General features: G+C 49.9%; 1 protein-coding gene across 2 annotated transcripts in view; it reads right to left on the bottom strand.

Annotated features, from left to right (window-relative positions):
• Positions 1-21,290, bottom strand: part of CUX1 (cut like homeobox 1) — a 380,313-nt gene that overhangs the window by 195,904 nt on the left and 163,119 nt on the right. For both annotated transcript variants that reach the window (XM_054167076.1, XM_054167074.1), the window contains 2 exons: positions 19,545-19,623; positions 871-1,008 (listed from right to left, as the gene is read on the bottom strand). In XM_054167076.1, coding sequence (XP_054023051.1) covers positions 871-1,008; positions 19,545-19,623 — 217 coding nt within the window. The remainder of the gene's footprint in view (positions 1-870; positions 1,009-19,544; positions 19,624-21,290) is intronic.

Genomic DNA, 21,290 nt, shown 5'->3' with positions numbered 1-21,290 from the left:
GGGAGGAGTCTGGAGCACAGCCCTGGGAGGAGAGGCTGAGGGAACTGGGGTTGCTTAGCCTGGAGAAGAGGAGGCTCAGGGGAGACCTTCTTGCTCTCTCCAACTCCCTGAAGGGAGGTTGCAGCCAGGTGGGGGTTAGTCTCTTCTCCCAGGCACCCAGCAGCAGAACAAGAGGACACAGTCTCAAGCTGTGCCAGGGGAGGTTTGGGCTGAATGTCAGGAAGACATTCTTCCCAGAAAGAGTAATTGGCCACTGGAATGTGCTGCCCAGGGAGGTGGTGGAGTCACCATCACTGGAGGTGTTTGGGAGGAGACTGGATGAGGCACTTGGTGCCATGGCTTAGTTGGTCAGGAGGTGTTGGGTGAGAGGTTGGACTGGATGATCTCAAAGTTCTTTTCCAACCTAGTTAATTCTACTCTATTCTATTCTATTCTATTCTATTCTATTCTATTCTATTCTATTCTATGGAACACCTCTCATCACTGATCTCCCCTTGGACAGCAAACCATTGACCATCGCCCTCTGAGTGTAAACTTCAAGTCAATTCCTTATCCAGTGAGTGGTCCACTCATCCAGTCCATGTCACTGCAGAGACCAGGATGCCCTGGGGGACAGTGGGGAATCCTTTGCACCAATAAGCAGAAGGGCAGCTCCACTCTGAGGTGGTGCAACAGCACACAAACCCTTGAGAGAGCTCCAAAGAGTCCCCAGGCCACACAGAGAAGTGCCTGCAACAGACTGCTACATTTCCTTGTCTGAATCTCACTGCTACTGCCAGCCCTCTCTGGAAGAGATAAACCTGAATCTTATCCTCACCTTCCAATTGCAGTGTGCATTAAGAGCTGCTGAAAGAATCCATCTCCACCTACCCTGATTTTTCACCTCGGCGAATTCCTTGTTGTACTCCTCGAGGGTCTCCCTAAGCTTCTGGTTCTCGGTTTCGATGTCGTGCATGCGTTGAACCTTCAGCTGAAGCTGCTGTCCTAAATCCAAGGCTGGAACAGGATCTGAAACACAAACAGCCAGAACACAAGGTAAGACAAGAGGGCCACTTGTGTGACAGCAGCTCAGAGCACGAGCGTCCTTCCTTCTCTCTTAACGCCCATTTTAAGCACAGTAAGGCCTCACTAGGAATTTGTATTCCTGGAAGTTCCTCACTGCAACCATTAAGGCTCTGCCCTCACCTCACAGCCTGCAGACCTCAAAACCCAGGGACAGCTCCTGGTATCTATGTCACCTTTAAACTGGGACATGCCTTCCTCGTCCTGATGGGGCAGGTCCAGAGGAGGGCCATGAAAATGATCAGGGGGGTTTGAACAGCTCTGCTATGAGGACAGGCTGAGGGAGCTGAGGGTGCTCAGCCTGGAAAAGAGAAGGCTCTGGGGAGACTTTAGAGCAGCCTGCAAGTACCTGAAGGGGCTACAAGAAGGATGGAGAGAGACTGCAAAGGCCTGCAGTGACAGGACAAGGGGCAGTGGCTTTACACTAGAGAAGGTCAGATTTAGGTTGGATGTTAGGAACAAGCTCTTTACTATGAGGCTGCTGGAACACTGGAACAGGTTGCTCAGGGAGGTGGTTGAACCCCATCCCTGGAGGTACTGAAGGTGAGGCTCAACAAGTCCCTGGGCAACTTGATCTAGTTAGGGATGTCCCTGCTGACTGCGGGGAGGTCAGACTGGATGACCTTTGGAGGTCCCTTCTGACCTGGACCATTCTGTGATTCTATGATCCTGAGGCTACTCCAGAGGGCAGTGGTCCTGGGTGCAGACAGTCATGACACAAAGGCCTGTGAGAGTCTCAAGTTTCAAATCTTTGTCTGCAAAATGAGAATTGTGGGGTAAAAAGCAATCAAACTGCACAGCTCACTGCCAGCCAGCACCCTGCACACAGCCCTGCTTCTGCAGGAGGCAGTTGCAGGAATGCCCTCCTGCATGGCTGGGCTGCAAAAGGGGTTTTGATCATGGAGACCTGACTGTCCTTCTTCTGGCAAGCCAGGAATGGTCAGAAATGTGTGCATGGAATTCACTCCATGACCTTTGGGGGCTGTGACTGCTGTTCCTTTTTTAGTTATACTCCTAATGGAATAGAAATTATTTTGCATGTCCTTTCAGTATCAATTCTCTGATCAATTCTTGACTACTGTGTCCAGTTCTGGTGTCCCCAGCAAAAGGACATGGAACTGTTGGAGCAAGTCCACAGGAGGCCACAAGGATAATCCAAGGGCTGCAGCACCTCTGCTATGAGGACAAGCTGAGGGAGCTGGAGGTGTTCAGCCTGGAGAAGACTCCAGGGGGAGTTGCCTTCCAATACCTGAAGGGATCCTACAGGAAGGTCTTGAGTGGGACTTTTCATGAGGGTGTCTGGAGACAGGCCAAGGGGGAATAGTTTGGAGCTGAGGGAGAGCAGGGTTAGACTGGAGCTGAGGAACAAGTTCTTCAGTATGAGGATGGTGAGAATTTGGAACAGGTTGCCCAGAGTGGTTGTGGAGTTGTGCCCTGGAGCTGTTCAAGGCCAGTTTGGACGAGGTTGGTGGGAGGTATCCCTGACCATGGCAGAGTGTTTAAAGTAGGTATCTCTGGGGTCCTCACAGCAAGGCTGATTAGGCACAGAGGTAGACTGCCCAGGGAGGTGGTGGAGCCACCATCACTGGAGGTCTTTAAGAAAAGCTTGGATGTGGCACGTGGTGGCAGGGTTCAGCTGATGTCATGGTGTCACAGTATCACAAAGGTTGGAAGAGACCTCAAGGATCATCAAGTCCAACCTGTCACCACAGACCTCATGACTAGACCATGGCACCAAGTGCCACATCCAATCCCCTCTTGAACACCTCCAGGGATGGGGACTCCACCACCTCCCTGGGCAGCACATCCCAATGACAAACGACTCGCTCGGTGAAGAACTTTCTCCTCAGCTCCTCACTTCGAGCCTAAACTTCCCCTGGTGCAGCTTGAGACTGTGTCCCCTTGTTCTGGTGCTGGTCACCTGGGAGAAGAGACCAACCCTTTCCTGGCTACAACCACCTTTCAGGTAGTGGTGTTAGGTGAGGGGCTGGACTTGATAATCTCAGAGGTCTTTTCCAGCCTCAATGATTGTGTGATTCTGTCCCTTCCAGCCTAGGCCATTCTCTGATTCCAGGATATGTTTGCCCCCTTCTGCTGACGAGTCCTGAGCACACACCTGCCTTATTCTGGGACTGCTTCCCACCCTGAGCAGGAGAACTCTGGAGTCTGATGGACTTCTATAAAAGATTACTGCATCTATTTGCGCCCTGGGCGCCAGCATCCCTTGTGAAACGGCTGCAGAGGTTTAGTCTCCTGGGGAGGAATGCTAAACACCAAACTCCATGGATCAACAACAGTATATATTAGGGAGTTCACTTAATTTTCAGCCACCACAGTCATTAATTTTTCAGACCACCCTCAGTCTCTGGAAACACATAATAAGTCTATTGTAGCTCTGTTAACACATTAAGCATGAGCCTGTGTGTTTCTTCAATATGCCAGCCTTGTTTCATAGTTTATAGAAGAATAGAGCTGGCTTATGTTGAGCTCAGAGACATTCGAAGTAGCAGCCTGCTGCATTTTGTTACTCTGGTTCTCCAACAGCTCATGGCATTACCCTGTTCATGAGACAAAAATCTAGGTTGCTTGTCATCTGTTCTCTGCACATCCATAGTTTATGACTACATAGCTTTTTCATTTATGCTTTTTAGGCCAGAGCCTTTTCGTCATTATTATCTGCGCTAAAATATTTATCACAGATCAGACTTAAAATGTTATTGTGGCAGAGACAGGGGGGCAGGTAAGGAATTAAATATAAAGCCTAAGTCACAGCAGTAGCACAAGTCAGGAGGCCCTGCAATATTTATGGATGATCCAGTTAGGGGCTGGGCTGCCACAGCATTCCCCTTCTCCCACGGAGGTCTGCTGACCTCTCTCTGCAGTGAGCATTTGGTCACACTGGTGCAGCTCAGCCCTTACAGAATACTGAATCAACCAGGTTGGGAAAGACCTTTAAGATCATCCGGTCCAACCTCTCACCCAACACCATCTGATCAACTCAACCATGGCACCAAGTGCCCCATCCAGTCTCTTTTTAAACACTTCCAGTGATGATGACTCCACCACCTCCTTGGGCAGCACATTCCAGTAGCAAATTACTCTTTCTAGGAATAATTTCTTCCTAAAATCCAGCCCAAACCTCCCCTGGCACAGCTTGAGACTGTGTCCTCTCATTCTGTCACTGCTTGCCTGGGAGAAGAGACCAACCCCCACCTGGCTACAGCCTCCCTTCAGGGAGTTGGAGAGAGCAAGAAGATCTCCCCTGAGCCTCCTCTTCTGCAGGCTAAGCAACCCCAGCTCCCTCAGCCTCTCCTCAGAGGGCTGTGCTCCAGACCCCTCCCCAGCCTTGCTGCCCTTCTCTGGACACCTTCCAGCATCTCTCCTCACAGGGCCTTCCTGCCACAGAGCCAGCCCAGGACGTTCATCTGCTGCACACAAGGAAAGGCTGCATGGCCTCCATCTATCCAGGGCTGAACCACCAAACCTGCAGCCTCAGCTGTGTTGTTGCTATCAAGCAGTGCTTAAAACACTACGGTGGAAGAAAACAAACTTGACAAAACTGTGGGGGTACACCCCCCCCCCCCCCCCTTTATTTTACCATGCCCATTGTAAAAAGCCAGGACACCCACCAGAGGTATTTTGCTCCCAATACACAGAGCTTTTTATATCTAAATCAGTAAAGAATGAGAAGACAAAAATAGCAGGGGCATTATGAAGTGAATAATGACTAAACCTTCAGTCAAATTTGCAATCCCTGAGCAGCTTTATGTACAAAATGAAGCTGCTTGCAATCTCATCATTATTCATCAGGACATGTATATTTAATTTAGCTCTATTAAAGGTTAATGTTCAAGTAGCAAAACAGTGGCAGAACAAACAAAATGTAAAAACAGTCTCTGTGCATTAAACTTCCAACTTTACTCGAGCCTGTTTGAAGGACTAATGGCCTAAAGCCACTAAACGCAGCTTAAGGACATATGGAAAACAAGCCCTGGCCAAAGCACCTCTTGGACTTGAGTTTTATAAACTACACTAAAGAAAACTAATCACAGCAAGACAATAAAATGAGGCAGGCAATAAAATTTTGGGCAGGGAGACAAAGAGCTTCATTTCTCACGGCAAGCCTTGACGTGCTCCTTAAGCGCAGAAAACCTCCAAACTGAAACGAGAGGCAACCTGCAACTCAGCCCTGGCTCTCTGCTTACCTGAGGAGCATTTAAACCCAAACGAAGCTACTCTCCTGTTCCCGACAGGGGCACGCACGACAAAGCCTCCCTTTTGGTATTAACCAGCCTTACAAAGTGTGTTTCATGTCATTTAGCAGGAGGTCACTGCGTATTTTAAACAAGCACCGGAGCAAAACTTTCGATTCATTGCACGAACAACAGGCACACACGGCTCCGAGACACGCACAACGGAGCGGCCCCGGCCGCGGGGAGAACAATGCAGCGAATGCCCTGCGAGAGCGCAGGGGCAGCTCGCTTAACGCCGCCGTGGGGAAAGCTCATCACAAATTATCCTCTTGCTTTGACTCTTCCCTAGCTTGCAACAGCTCCGGATCCCTGCTAGGCACAAGACAAACGAGAAAATTGGTAGCAGGAATGTGCTCATCCAGAAGCTGACAAACTGCTCTGCTGCAACATTGCTGCCCTCGAGTAAATGCATTTAGGACACTTATACTACATGGGGGATATATTTTCCCCCTAAATTGGGGTATATATATTATTTTTCCCCCCTAAATTTGGTACCTTTTTCCCCTAAACTTGGTATACTTTTCCCCTAAATTGGTTATCTTTTCCCCCTAAATGTGGTGTATTTCCCCCCCCCAATGTGTATTTTTCCCCCTAAATGTGATGTATTTCCCCCCTAAATGTGGTGTATTTCCCCCCCCCATGTGGTGTATTTTTCCCCCTAAATGTGATGTATTTCCCCCCTAAATTTGGTATATTTTCCCCCTAAATTTTGCATATTTCCCCCTAAATTTGATGTATTTTTCCCCTAAATTTTGTATATTTCCCCCTAAATTTGATGTATTTTTCCCCTAAATTTTGTATATTTCCCCCTAAATTTGATGTATTTTTCCCCTAAATTTTGTGTATTTCCCCCTAAATTTGTGGGGTTCTTTTCCTCTTTTGCTTCCCTGTTTTACTTTCCTAATCCACTTGTTGCAGGCTATTCCCACAGGGAAGCCTGTGTTTGTAACACAGCCCCACACATCTGGATCTGATCCTGAGGAGGCTGCCTCCACGCTCCCACCAGACACAAACTCTGTTGTATTGCAAAAGCAGCATCTGCAGCGCCTGGTCCCTTCCTCAGCTCCCCACTGAACTGCCTGCAGCTCCAGCAGCTCTGGGCTCAGCACTGCGCTTGCCAGCAGCTCTGGGCTCAGCACTGCGCTTGCCAGCAGCTCTGGGCTCAGCCCTTGTGCCCGCCAGCAGCTCTGGGCTCAGCCCTTGTGCCTGCCAGCAGCTCTGGGCTCGGCCCCGTGCCCGCCAGCAGCTCTGGGCTCAGCCCTTGTGCCTGCCAGCAGTTCTGGGCTCAGCCCTGTGCTTGCCAGCAGCTCTAGGCTCAGCCCTGTGCCCACCAGCAGCTCTGGGCTCAGCCCCATGCCCGCCAGCAGCTCTAGGCTCAGCCCTGTGCTCGCCGCCGTGACACCACCTAGGTCACAGACAGCAGCTCACAGACGAGCTCCTGTCCTCACCCAGGAGGGGGATGGCCATGGCTGGCTGAACACACAGGTGAACCAAATCCCTGCTACCCTTGTAACGTCATTTCAGAGCGCTTCATACTTCACATCAAACAGGCTGCTGCCACGCTGCAGCACCGCTCCAGCTCCTTGCACCACACACATGTCCTGATGATAAATCTCTCTTCAACAGCAGTGCAACAGAACCAGGGTTTGTTGGTTTTGTTTGGGTTTTTCTCCTGCTGCTGCTTCTGCCTGTAAACTACCTATTTTTATAGACAATTTCAAAAGAGAGGCAAAGATGGATCTTGACAAAACAGCACAAGCCAGAGGCAGCACCTCACCACACCGCTCCAACCCACCCTGACCTCACAGAATCATAGAATGGTTTGGGTTGGATGGGACCTCCAAAGGTCATCCAGTCCTCTACAGTCAGCAGGGACACCCTCCACTAGAGCAGGTTGCCCAGGGCCTTGTCAAGCCTCACCCTGAATATCTCCAGGGATGGGGCCCCAACCCCCTCCCTGGACACCCTGTTCCAGTGTTCCTCATGGTGCAGAAGTTGTTCCTAACATTCAGTCTAAATCTCCTCTGCTCTAGTTTGAAGCCTTGTCTCTCATCCTGTCCCTGCAGGCTTTTGCAAACAGTCTCTCTCCATCCTCCTTATACCCCCTTCAGGTACTGGAAGGTTGCTCTAAGGTCTCCCTGGAGCCTTCTCTTCTCCAGTCTGAACACCCGCAGCTCCCTCAGCCTGTCTCCACAGCAGAGGCGCTCCAACGCCGTTTTCATGGCCCTCCTCTGGGCCTGCTCCAACAGGTCCCTGTCCTTCCTGTGCTGAGGGCTCCAGAGCTGGATGCAATGCTCAGGTGAGGTCTCCCCAGAGGAGGCAGATAAAACAGGACCACTGCTGACTTTCCAACCTGTGCTTGGTTCTTAAAAAAACCCAACCCAACCCAACCAACCCCAACCCATTCCTCCCTTATTCTGCGAGCTGCAAAAAAGACACAGATCTTAATAATTCAATCTAAGTGTTTACACAAAGAGCACTGTGGGTACCGCTGCCCTCCCCTGTCATTAGGCAGCGATGAATGCACCCCCTTGTGCGCCCCGCTCCTGCCATGACATCACGGCTCCTGCCTGCCTTGCTTTTCGCCAGGGCACTCTAGGCTAATGTAATCATACGATTACATAATTAACCCAGCTGTCTCATTAAGAAAATCAACTGGAATTCAGGGCATAATTAGTCATACAGCAATTAGCATGCTGATGAGCAAACTGATGAAAAGCTGTCTCGATATAGAGTATGCTGGGACCACCCTCGTTATTTAAGCGGAGGGGGGAACAAGCCCACCTCAGCTCCAGGAGAGGAGGCTGGCTCTGGGCACTCGCTGTTGAAAAGCCTTTGCCCGAGGCTGGTGGTGCGGTGAGAGGCGAGAAGCTGCCTCGGGCAGGGGTCCACCGCCGCGGGATGGGACAGGATCCGCTGCCTCGGGCAGGGGTCCGCTGCCTTCCCATCGCCCTGCGAACCTGCTCCGTAACGCGGGGAGCCCGGTGGAGGGATGGGCTGCGGGAGGAGAATTTGCCAAACGAAGTGGAAAAACGATGTCATTGTTTAACTGTACAATTTACAGAGCGCTCTGGCCAATTACCCCTCTCTCTCCCTCCCTCCCTCTCTCTTCAGATATATTTTCATACGTGATTTTTTCACAGCACCGCTGCCGGGTTTCTCCGAGGGCCGCGCTCCGCACACGCCGCCGGGCAGGAGCGGCTGCCCTGGGGTCGGGCATGCCGCGGGCGGAGGGGCCACGCCGGTACCGGCGGGCAGCAGGGCCTGCGGCAGCGGCTGAGCCGCTCCGAGCCCGCGGCGACACCGGTCCGGGCCGTGCGGCGAGCCGCAATGTGCGGCCTGGATCGCCCGGCCTGGATCGGGAGGCAGCCGGGGCCCTCGCCCAGCGGGGCGGCAGCCGAGGGGCAGGCTGGTGCCGGGCCGAGGGGCAGGCTGCTCGCCCATCCCAAAGCCACCCCAGCGAAAGCGTTTCCAGACACTGCGCGATGCTGACAGCTAGGAAAGGTGCTGGGAAAGCCTGCGGCGCCCAGCCCGGGGCCAGCGGGGCTGGCTCATTTGCTTAATTGCAAAGCGTTCGTTTTAAAATAGAGCTCCTGAAGAGACTTTTCCAAAACAAAAGGCTTTTTTTCTAAACCCTCTCCTCTCCCTTACAGGCTGCTAACACTTGGAAACGTTAAGAAAGCAAGTTATGAAACAGTGCCAGAAGTAGAGGGGTAATTAATATTTTATATCGCTGGAAATGTGTTTCCTGAGGTTCAGATCTAAAAATAATTCATGGAAGGCAGTGTGTTTCTCTCACCAAGCCTGTATTTCTGTTGCCCAAACCACACTGTAAGCAAAGCTTGCTTAGCGATCGCTTACAACAAACACCCACGCCAAACGATAAGGGAGAGAGCAGGGCAAAGAAAAACAAACCCCAAAGCTCCTTAACCAAACATTATTAATGGGATTTAACTTTTGTGAAAGGTCAGGAGTTCAGCTCTGCTGTCACAATTCCTCCAGCACAAAGTAAAAAGAAGTTGTTGGGGATTTATTTTTTTTTTTTTTTGCCCTAACTGCATCACTGCTCCTTGCCGGGATGGCTTCTTTCTGAGAGCAGGCTCTGGGTTTACAGGCAGGAAGAGCAGGAAGGAGCTCTGTTAGCTTCTGATGCTGGAAGTGCTTTCTTGGGAGGCTGCGTGTCTGAAAATAACCTGAAAAATGTGTTTTGGGGGGGGGGGGGGGGGATAAAAAAAATAATAATTACATTGTAGCTTTTGAATATTCAAACACCTCACAGCACACTTAATTAATTCATTAATTATTCCCCAGAAATTTCAGGGGTAAATTGAAATAGCCTAGAGAGACTGAGACAAAGATTTCATGGAATAAATGATAGCTTTCCTCCTTTTCCCCTATGACTCTGGTAGCCCAGGGACAGAAGAGTTATAGCCATAATTCCTTTTGAAACAAAGCTCATCATCTCCCCGACTCACTTCGTAAAAAAACATGAAAAGGCTCTTCCTTCAGTCAAGAATTACACAGATTTTCTTGCTCCCCCATCCCACAGGACCAGGATCTCTCTCTCTTGTATTTTTTTTTCCCTTTATCTCCACTCTTCTACAGCCTCCTCCTCACCCTCCTGCTGTCGGAGCGTTTCTCTAAAGGCTCTACCAGGGAATTCAAAGTGCCCACAAGAGGGTGAGGGACTCTCATTTTCCTTATGAGCTGGGGGGGGTGGGGAAGCAGAATCCCCAATTCTGCCGACCTTTGCAAGCAGGAAAGCAGCAGAGCAATCCCGATGCGACTCCTCTGCATGGGGACGAGGGGAAGTGGCAGCAAGCCGGCGCCTTTCCTCCCTATTAATCACCACGAGAGTTCTCCCTGGCAGCACTCTCTGCTCGCAGGGTGAGGTGAAAGGAGGAGCAGCGGTACACAGCCCAGCTGACCACAGTCAGAGAGATCCCTTTGCCAGAACGTGGTTCGTAGACCTTGTGGGCTATTATTTAAACACATCCTTTATTTATCCATTAATTCTAAAATGGGTACTGCTGGGAAGATGTTCTGGCCCTGCCCCAGAGATGCATCTCTAGCCTAGGATCCAATACAGCCAGATAAGGGCAAGCAAATGATTGACTCCTTCAGGAATCACACTGCACTTGTATTTCACAGAGGAGCTACCAAAACAAAGGCTCAGCAATGTTGTTAATATTAAAAGGAGGGGTATCCATGAGAGGTGATGCAGTGGTTTAGAGCACTACGGTATGCCAGCTGTAAAGGACCCGATGAGTTACAAGAGAAGCCGTGGAACTGAAAACCTGCCAGTTTGATTGGTACTATTCTGGTACTGGCTGAAGACTCTGGAATTTGCTGCTTGTGCCCTGAGCTCAGTGTGAAGCAAAGGACAGGTACTGAAAATCACTTGCACTCCAAGTTTCATTTCTCCTGCTTTGAGATTAATAAAAGGAAAAAAGAACCTTCTGCTGTGTCTGAAAGTGTTTCTGCCACGATCCTCCCTTGGTTCTCCTAAATGCTGCTGAGCAGACTTAGCACTAAACCCTCTGGAAGCTGGGGGTCATTCTAATTCCAGTTCACATTCCTGCAACCGAGAAAGGCAAAGTCCAGGATCCCCCAGCACAGCCAAGTCTGCCTCTGGTGCTGCCAGGATGCAGCACTGCTCCCAGCAGCGGGGTCAGGGCTGCTCTAACTCCACTCCTGAAGCAACAGCTTTCGGAGGGTGCTGCAGCCATCACCTCCAGGTGGTGAACGCAGCCTGTGCCCTCGGGGACAGCTTCTCTCTTATCCCACAGGGATATCTGCTCTCCTGTAGTTCAGGGATATCTTCTCTCTTGAACCACGCGTTCTTCCTGCTTCTATTCATTGCATCCCTCCCCTTATCTGCACCTCCCCTCTTCCTTCCGTGCCTCCAGCCTACCAAATAAAATAGGGCTTGACAAGCACACAATAAATTTTTTAAAGTGTATGCTTTAGGGACATTTCTCCCTTCGAATATTTATTCCAGCTTTTACAAAGGAATTTATCCAATTATTAATTCAACGAGAAAGGAAAAGGAAGCAAGGAACAAACCCCTGTGTGCTCAGACAGCCCAGTTTCAAGGCAGAGGTTCAGGTAAAGGAGCTATTTTTAGTTATTTTGACATGGGTTCCAAAACATAAGGATGAAGTGAATGAATACTAAAGAGGAGAATCGGCCAGGACTCTCTGCTCCAGCTGAAAATAACTATGCAATGCTAACAGTCTGCCCTACCAGCATGCCCTCGTCCAGGACAGAGCCAGAATCGCTTTTTGTGCCGTCTCTCTGCTTCAAACCCCAGAGGGAAGGAGGCTGAAGTGATTACGAGCTGCTCTCCATTCTGCAGCGCTGGACTACCCAAGGGCTGGAGCAGCATCCCAGGCCGCTCACTTCTGGCAAATGAAGCAGTGCCAGTCGCTGCCCCCACCACAGCGCTGCTCAGAGCTCCTGTCTGCAGCCTGGGCTTCACCACGTCCCTTCCACCCCTGCCTCCTTGGGGCAGAGCGGTTTGGAGGAAATCACCGCTGCCTGCAGTCCCTAAGCTGAACTCTGCAGACTTCTCCTCCACACCCAGCTTCCACAACTAGGGCATTTCTCAGCTCTTTATGCAACTCCGTCTTTTTTTCTTCACCTGGTGTAAACACTCTGGTGAAGCATCAAGGATTTTGTCTTCAGATGGAAAACAGTCACAAGCTAAACCCTCCCTGCCTGCAGCCACCGCAGGGGTTTATCACTTTTCACTCTTTCAAGCATTAACTATCCTCAATTCTCTGCTTAATTTTATCAGGTTTTCAAGTGTGTTTACCAAGACTCCCTGCTGCTTTCTGAGGGGGTGTCTGCACTGCTCCTGTTGCCCATGAACAAGTTCATTTTGTTTCCTTTCCTTTTAAGACTACTTGCTGTTAATATTGTTAATATTGTTTTCCCTCTGAGAAAAGGCCAGCAGTAGGAATATTCCTTTCCCATTTCAAGTTAAGGACAGCACATTAGAAACCTTTTTGTGTGATGTGTCTTTAGTTGTATTCAAATCCGTTTTATCTGCAAAGGGCTGCCCGTGTTGTTGTGTATCATTAAGGAGCCTGGAAAGAGTCTCAGTTTGTAACGAGAGCAAACATTTCTCTTAAGTTGTCAGTGCTGATCAGCCTTGATACAGCACAAACCTGGGGCACAGAGCAGCTAGACCATGCTCCCAAACCTGGGGCACACAGCACCCAGACCCTGATCAAACCTGAGGCATACAGCACCCAGACCCTGATCAAACCTGAGGCATACAGCACCCAGACCTTGCTCAAACCTGGGGCACACAGCACAGTATCACGGTATCACCAAGGTTGGAAGAGACCTCAAAGATCATCAAGTCCAACCTGTCACCACAGACCTCATGACTAGACCACGGCACCAAGTGCCACATCCAGTCCCCTCTTGAACACCTCCAGGGATGGGGACTCCACCACCTCCCTGGGCAGCACATCCCAATGATGAACGACTCTCTCAGTGAAGGACTTTCTCTTCACCTCGAGCCTAAACTTCCCCTGGTGCAGCTTGAGACTGTGTCCTCTTGTTCTGGTGCTGCACCCAGACCTTGCTCACAAACTTGGGGCACACAACACCCGGACCTTGATCAAACCTGAGGCACACAACACCCAGACCTTGCTCACAAACTTGGGGCACACAACACCCGGACCTTGATCAACCCTGGGGCATACAGCACCCAGACCTTGCTCACAAACTTGGGGCACACAGCACCCAGACCTTGCTCAAACCTGGGGCATACAGCACCCAGACCTTGCTCACAAACTTGGGGCACTTAACACCCAGACCTTGCTCAAACCTGAGGCATAGAGCACCCAGACCTTGCTCAAACCTGGGGCATACAGCACCCAGACCTTGCTCAAACCTGGGGCACACAGTACCCAGACCTTGCTCTTTAGAGTTTTGCTAAACAATGAAGGCTCAGCCCAATGAAGTGTCCTCTGATCATTTTTTCAAACTCTCTGGTTTTAGTGTTCCACTTAGGGATATGCTCAAGAGTCCCTTGCAATGAACCTTTTTCCTTCTCCCCTCGTTACATCTCTCCTAAATTTACATCCAAGCAGCCCTGAGCTGGCACAAGGCTGGCTGTGCTCGTGTTGCAGTTTCAGCACATCACACAGCTTCTGGGTCATTGGGGTGTGTAAAACTCTGCGCAGACTTTCTGCTGTGGGGGCTGGCATTAACCTTTACCTTTCTGCTTTCTGCTTTACAAAAACACAGCACAGAATGTATATAAATACAACAACTTCACCCACAGTTCTGACCTCCAACATCAACAGCAGATAATTTTTGGGGGGGAGGGGCGGGGGATCAAACCTGTTTCTTCTCTTGTATCACCTTTAACCTCAGAACATTGATCAAATGCACTTTGAATGAAGTCTTCTCTCAGCCCAAATAGCAATGCAAGTCTGGAGAGCGTTGCTAAGCTGTAAATAATCAGAAGGCACTGGAGAGTGACAGCAGTGAGCTCTGAGGCTCGCACTGCTGCCAGCACAGGCTCGGTGGTGGTGGAGGAACGAAGCTCTCTTTACGGAGGAGAAATCATTTTCCTTTCTGTCTTTGGAAGTAATTCCCTAGCACTTATTTTGTGCTGAGTTTTGTTTTATTTGGTTGGTTTGTTGTTGTTGTTTGTTGGTTTTTTTTTTTTAATATATGTTTTATTTTCAAAGAAGTTTGTGTTTCCTCAGCTAAATCATATTCCCTGGAAGAAGCAAGCCCTGCACAGGGCACTTTGAATTTGCAGGGCTGCACGTAAAGAAAAATGCTCCATGCGGTGCTGGCCGTGCGGATAACCCCCAGCCCGCTCCTCCTCCAAACCCCTTCATAAGATACAGCCCCCATGGCAGGGCATGCAATTTATGATGGCAAAGACTAAGGGGAGGATAAAATTTCCTCTTCAGCCATCTTTCACTGTTATTGCTTTAATTGTTTTGACAGGGCACACTAGGACAAAAAAAATCCTTTCTCCCCTCTCTGTTATTTTGTTTCCATAGATAGCAGATCCTATGAGCCCAAACCCACGCCACAGGGTACAGCTCCAAAGTCAGGGCAGATCTGGGGACAGCACAGACCTGTGAAGAGCCTACAGTAACAACACACATCCATTCCCTTCTCCCCTGCAAGAGTTGATGAAGAAGATCCCTGTTAAGCACAAATGAATTCCATCTATGGCTCCGCTCTCGCTGGCTGCGCTGCCCCATCAAGCCGAGAGCAAAGAAGTTGCATTCCCCTTGCCTCACACCTGCGCACCCTGAGGAGCCACACCACCTTCTCCTGGTACATACACACAGGGTGCAAGTGAGTTGCAGTGCTGTGCCCCAAGTGGAAAGGCAGCAGGGAGGAGTGAGGGAGGGTTTGGAGTAGGGTTCAGCAAAGCCTGGTGCAGGAGGGGAGGCAGCGGCGGGGTGCCAGAGCATGGCCAGGGCTGACACTGCTGTGCCCACAGCCCAGGCACCCCAATCCCCCTGAAGCAGACAGGAACAGGAAGGAGACAAGCTGTGCAGGTACTCCCCTTTGGCGGCAAACTCTTAGTAACGCTGCAAAACATACATCATCAGCTTTGAGAGGAACCCAGGCACCCAAACCAATTCCAGTTTAATTGTTGCCACAGCACGAGAGCAGATTTGCTGTTCCAAGGCAGAATCGTTTCTCCTTTGCCTACACAAGAGCCACGCTTAACAGGAGCAAGCCCGAAAACCGAGCAAGCCTAACCGTGCTATTGTGTGGTAATTGCACAGCAATAAAGACACAGCAGAGAGAGAAACTATTTAACCAGTTTAGCCAGATTCTGCCCTGTGCTCTGGGGGGTTCCCACCTGAACTTCTACTTGAAAATCACAGGGAAGTTTTGTTTAGAAACCCCCCCAAAACCCAAACAACAAAACCACCACCCCCAGGGAAAAAACCAAACCAAACAAGTGAATATTGTTCCTTTTAAAAAAGGAGAAAGGTGTAATTTTTAGTCTTTTTAAAGCTTAATATTTTTTTCTTTTAGAGCTTCAGAAAAACAGAAGGATGAACTATAGGCTCCTCCAAACACTTCACACAACAGGGCTCCAATTTCACTCCAAGTGTTTGCGAGATTAAGACCCTAAAAGCCAAGGGAGCTAACATAATACACTCATTTTGCACAACCAAAGAGAGAAATCTGGAACAGATGGAAGAAAGCTTCCTCAAAACACAACCCCAGCCTCCCTTTGCTTCGAAATAAATGTATTCACATTATTTTTAAAGGTAAGTTGTGACAACCTTGTTGATTAGTGCAATTCATGTGGCAGCACTCGCTTCTCCCCAGCTCCCTCCTGCATGCTGAAAATAAGGCAATTAAATGAGAAAATTAATTCCATTAATTAAAAATGTTCAGTCTCAAGCAAGACAGAACGAGCTGGGTGAGAATTACAGCTGTATAAATGTACATAAACCAAGCTGTTTTCCCTGACATGTGCTTTCCTCTAGGAAGGATAAAATCTGCGGCACAAAGCAATGGCAAACCTGGCTTAAAAGCTGGGGAGAGGTATGAAAAGGTCTGAGTTTATCTTTTACAGAGGAACCCCTTGATGCACATAGCCAAAACCAAAACCCCAATCATTTACAAGCAAAATATCACCATCCCCACAAAATCCTGACTGGTGAGCCCCAGTGAAGACTCTGGGCAAGACAGGAAAGGCAATCGTTGAACTCAGCTGAATCCATAAAACACTGTAGCTGGAGTTTCAATACAGATCATTTTATAGCAAAATTAAAATAGAAGCCCTTTTTAATTATATAAAGTGTGCACATTATTGCTGAGGAGAGGAAGAGATGCTTGCCTCAAGAACCATAAAATTGGCTGCTGGGAATTAGGCTTCGGCTGCAATTATTCTATGGTCCTATAAAGGATATTGAGAGGCTGTTAAAATTGCCCCCTTGTCATGGAGCAGTGATGCTGGAGAGCCACCCCACAGCATTCCACTCATAGCTCTCTCCGAAGCTCATCGCTCCCTTCCCGCACCGAAAAGCAAACACAGCCAGAGCTGAGAGCTAAAAGCATACCTAAATGTTTGAAATGCCACACGGACAGCACAAAGCATCTGCAAAGCCACAGCCAGCCTGAGAGATGGGGGCTGGAGAGAGCAGAGCCCTGGGTGGCTACTGCCCCGTGGCAAATCCTGTGTACAGTGAGAATCACAGAGTGGGAGGGGTGGGAAGGGACCTCCAGAGTCCAAGCCCCTGCCACAGCAGGATCACCCAGGGCAGGTCACACAGGAATGCATCCACATGAGCCTTCAAAGTCTCCAGAGATGGAGACTCCACCACCTCTCTGGGCAGCCTGCTCCAGGGCTCTACCACCCTCACAGCAAAGGAGTTCCTCCTTGTGTTTCTATGGAACTTCCTATGGTCAAGTTTATGCCCAGCACCTCTTGTCCTATCACTGGGGACCACGAAGCCCTGGAGCAGGCTGCCCAGACAGGTTGTGGGGTCTCTGTCCCACCTGGATATGTTCCTGTGCAGCCTGCCCCAGATGATCCTGTTCTGGCAGGGGGACTGGACTCGATCTCTGGAGGTCCCTTCCAGCCCCTAACAAGCTGTGATTCTGTGAGAAGAGTCTGGCCCCATCCTCCTGACACTCACCAGAGAAGGACACAGCAAACCCCAATACAACGAAACAAGACCCTAATCATAGAATGGTTTGGGTTGGAAGGAACCTTTAAAGGTTGTTTAGTCCCATGGCATAGCCCACCTCAGTGTGATGAACACCAGTGCCTTACATTCCTGGAGGCTGTTTTCACTGCAGTTTGTGTTGTAAACAGTGAGTTTACAGCTAGAGGAGACTGGCTGCACTTCTCCTTCAGAGCCTGGAATTTGCTTTTAGCAACATCAGGACAGTCCTGGGGTACCTCTCAGGGTGCAGATACAGCAAGGGATTCACACCCATAGATAGCTCTAATCCCACAGACTCCTCTGCACTGACACCTTAGCCAGGCTGAGACTCTGAGGTGTAGTCAGAATATCAAAGAAATATTTCTCTGACATGTAACATAAGGCACGTGCAGGGCAAGGCTGGGCAGGAGAGTCTGTGGAGCGTGCACACAGCAGTGTAAATCTTCCTGCAAATTCAGCAAAGGAGAAAGATCTTTCTCCTACAACAAACACTGACAAAGTCCCTTTAGACCCCAAGACCATGGAGATCCTCCAGCAGGGGTGGGATATGGTCCTACCTTCTCTGTAAGGCTCTGCTGTTCCAAACCCAGCTCTGTGATAATGCCAGGCTTCAGAGAAAGCCTTGCACATGGAAAAGATCCCACACAGCTCTTGTTTGACACAACTACTCAGCTGTGAAAAAAACCAGACTGCTCCAAGTCAAACTCACTGGCCTCCCACATCCTGGCTGCCCAGGGCTGTGGCAGTCTGGAGCTAGAGAGCCTGCAGCTCCTCTCCTGAGCACTGAAGGGTGGCCTGCAGGCTGCAGGTGCTGGACACATTTGCATGGAGGAGTTTCCTTCAGAGAACAGAGCTGGGAGAGCCTGTCCCATGCCCACACTGTTCCCATCCTGCACACAGCGCTCAGGACCTGTCTGACTTACCTCTTCCCAGGGAAGGAGCTGAGAGGCAAGAGAAACTGCTCACCTACACAACCTTACTAAGGCTGTGAGCAGGCAAGAAGTAAACAACAACTCACAGACCTCAAACCCAACACTTGGGAGGCAGCCATGGGCTAGAGGGAGCACCGAGAGGCTTTGTGTCTCTCCACCTGTGCTGCACTGCACACCACTGGGCACTGCTTGACTCTCAATGTGAGAGCATCACAAATATGCCTCTGAGCTTTCACCAAGCAGCTGAAAAACACTGATTTGACTTTTTTTTTTTTAAAAACAGTTAAGCTGTAAAACAAAACATTAAAAAATTAGTTTTTATTTGAAGAGTGCATGAAATGTGCTCCTTAAAAGGTAAAGCAAGTAAAGATGAGGGGGCACTTTGCAATGAGGCCTTAAAAGCACTTAGAAGTATTAATTATATCTTGAAACCTCTCAAGATAAGTAGTTTGAATATTTACATAGAGTGTCAATGGATTATGGAAGTATAAAATGCACTGCATCCACTGCTGGGCTCCCCAGGTCAGGAGAGACAGAGAACTGCTGGAGAGAGTCCAGGGGAGGCTGCAAAGCTGCTGAGGGGCCTGGAGCAGCTCTGGGAGCAGCAAAGGCTGAGAGCCTGCAGAAGAGCAGCCCCAGAGGGCAGCTGAGCAATGCTCAGCAAGAGCTAAAGGAGCTGTGGGGGGCAAGAGGCTGGGGCCAGACTCTTCTGAGTGGTGCCCAGGGATAGCACAAGGGGCAGCAAGGGGCACAGAGTGGAGCCCAGGAGGTTGGATGTGAAGAGGAGGAGAAAGTTATTTGGTGTGAGGGTGCTGGAGGCCTGGAGCAGGCTGTCCAGAGAAGTTGTGGAGTGTCCTTGTGTGGAGAGCTTCCAACCCCCCCTGGGCATTGTGATCCTGGGCAAGCTGCTGTGGGTGCTCTGCATGAGCAGTGGGAGGTCTCTTCCAATGCCACCATGCTGGGACTCTGAAAATCATGCACACACTGTCCTATGCACACAGGTCAGTCAGGCCCAGATGTGGAAGGGGAGCCCTGGATTCCTGACTCTTGTCAGCTTTGGGTACAGCTGCTAAAGGAAAAAATCTCTTCAGGCAGTCTTTATCTACCAGTGGAGAAAGCACCATCAACTCCCAAACCAAAGTGATCTGGAAACTTCTGATGCCAAACAAAAAAGCAAGTTGAAAACAAATACAATAAAGGCCTTTGAAGAAAATTTCTGCTCACACTTGCACCGAGGAGAGCTGAAACCTGCTGCTGATTTCATTACAGCTTTCGGCTTTTATTTCAAAGGCACGAACAATTTTCATTGTCCTCCACAGATCCTGCTGCTTCTTGATGAAGCTTCAGGATTTTGCTCAAAACCACTGACAGACAAATCACTGAGATTCACACCACGCTGCAATAACGTCCAACAATTCAGACAAACAGCCAGATGTAAAGGCAACGGAGAGAGGCCATGCAGAGTGCCTGCATCAGAACCAGTACTGGAGTGGATCCCCTCCAGAACAATCCCACTGCTCAGATTCACCTTCTCCAAGGCATAGGAAATGCCCTCAAGCATTCAGCCAAACAGAAACCACCCACTTAGCAGCACAAGGGCATCATGTGCTTACCTGGAACATCAATTAATCTCTTATAAACATTCAAGAAGGCTGCCTCGGCTTCTTTGCTCCGTTTCCCCAACGCGTCGATCTGCAAGGGGCGAGAGGAAGGCTGTTAGACTTGGCCCAGGACAACTCCTACACTGAGAGCTGGCACCAGAAATGGATGAATTTCATATCAAACTACTTAATGCATCAATCCAGCTGCTGGGTGGTCACCAGTGGTGCTCCCCAGGGCTCATCAGCACTGGGGCTAGTTCTCTTCAATGCTTTTCATCAGTGACCTGGACGAGGAGATCGAGGCACCCTCAGTAAGTCTGCAGATGACAGTAAGTTGGTGTTGATTTGCTTGAAGGTAGGGAGGCTCTGCAGAGGGACCTGGCCAGGCTGGATCCATGGGCTAAGGACAGTGGAATGAGGTTCAACAAGGCTAAGTGCTGGGTCCTGACCTTGGCTCACAACAACCCTATGAATGCTCCAGGCTGGGGGCAGAGTGGCTGGAAACTGCTTGATGGAAAAGGACCTGGGGGTGCTGGTTGCCAGCAGCTGAAGATGAGCCAGGGGGAGCCCAGGTGGCCAAGAAGATCACCAGCAGCCTGGCCTGGAGCAGCAATGGTGTGGGCAGCAGGAGCAGGGCAGGGATTGTTTCCCTGTACTGGGCACTGCTGAGGCCACACCTCAAATCTTGTGTTGAATTTCAGTGTCCTCACTCCAAGATGGACATTGAGGAGCTGGAGCAGATCCAGAGAAGGGCAAGGAAGTTGGTGAAGGATCTGGAGAACAGGGCTGATGAGAAGCAGCTGAGGGAACTGGGGATGTTCAACCTGGAGAAGAGGAGGCTGAGGGAAGCCTTCCTCCAGCACTTACTAAGATGTAACAGAACAGAACTGAAGTCACACTCTGCCTTTACTGTCACAAATACATTTGCCCATTACATCCCCTAAGCCTATGAGAGGTTAAAGAAACATTTGTGGGGCACCCTGTGAATGAACAATGAACAACTCTGAATCTCCTACATGAAAATCAGTTTTCTGACAAAGCTGAGGCTCAGACCTAGAGAGTCTGCACTGCCTGAACACTGAGCTCTGGCCAGGCTCCGACTGGCTTCTCTCTGTATTAGCAACACACACCAGACTAATCTAAGACACTGCCTGATGCTGCCTCTCACAACCTGTTCTCTTCCCCTAAATCTCTGTTTTCAACTAAACCTTCACTTTACAAGCAAAGGCAGTGTTATGGCTCTGAGAATAAAACACTTATTCCACAGCACATTTTTTTGGTGATCCTGTGTTTTCTGAACTTAACCAACAGAGGTTTCTACATACTGCCAAAACCCAACCGAAATGGCCCAAGAGCAAGTCACAGAGTCACAGAGTGGGGTGGGAAGGGACCTGAAAGCTCATCCAGTTTCAACCCCCTGCCATGGGCAGGGACACCTCCCACCAGCCCAGGCTGCTTAGGGCCTCATCCAGCCTGGCCTTGAACACCTCCAGGGATGGGATTCCACAGCCTCCCTGGGCAACCTGTGCCAGTGCCTCCCCACCCTCACTGCAAAGAATTTCCTCCTGATCTCCAGACCAAATCTGCCCTCTTCCAGCTGAATCAATCCCCTGAGTGGATCCTCTCAAGCAGAGAGAGGCAGAATGGGAAGCACGAAAGCCTGACACCATTGTACCACAGCTTCTCCAACCAGGAATCTAAATCCATGGAGATTCTCTCTCCCATAAAAAGCAAGGAAGGCTCTGAAGAAGCACAGAC

This window comes from Dryobates pubescens, chromosome 13, assembly GCF_014839835.1.
Source record: "Dryobates pubescens isolate bDryPub1 chromosome 13, bDryPub1.pri, whole genome shotgun sequence".
NCBI classification, from domain to species: Eukaryota; Metazoa; Chordata; class Aves; order Piciformes; family Picidae; genus Dryobates; species Dryobates pubescens.
The sequence above is the reverse complement of the archived record's forward strand: the minus strand, read 5'-3'. Positions and strand labels throughout refer to the sequence as shown.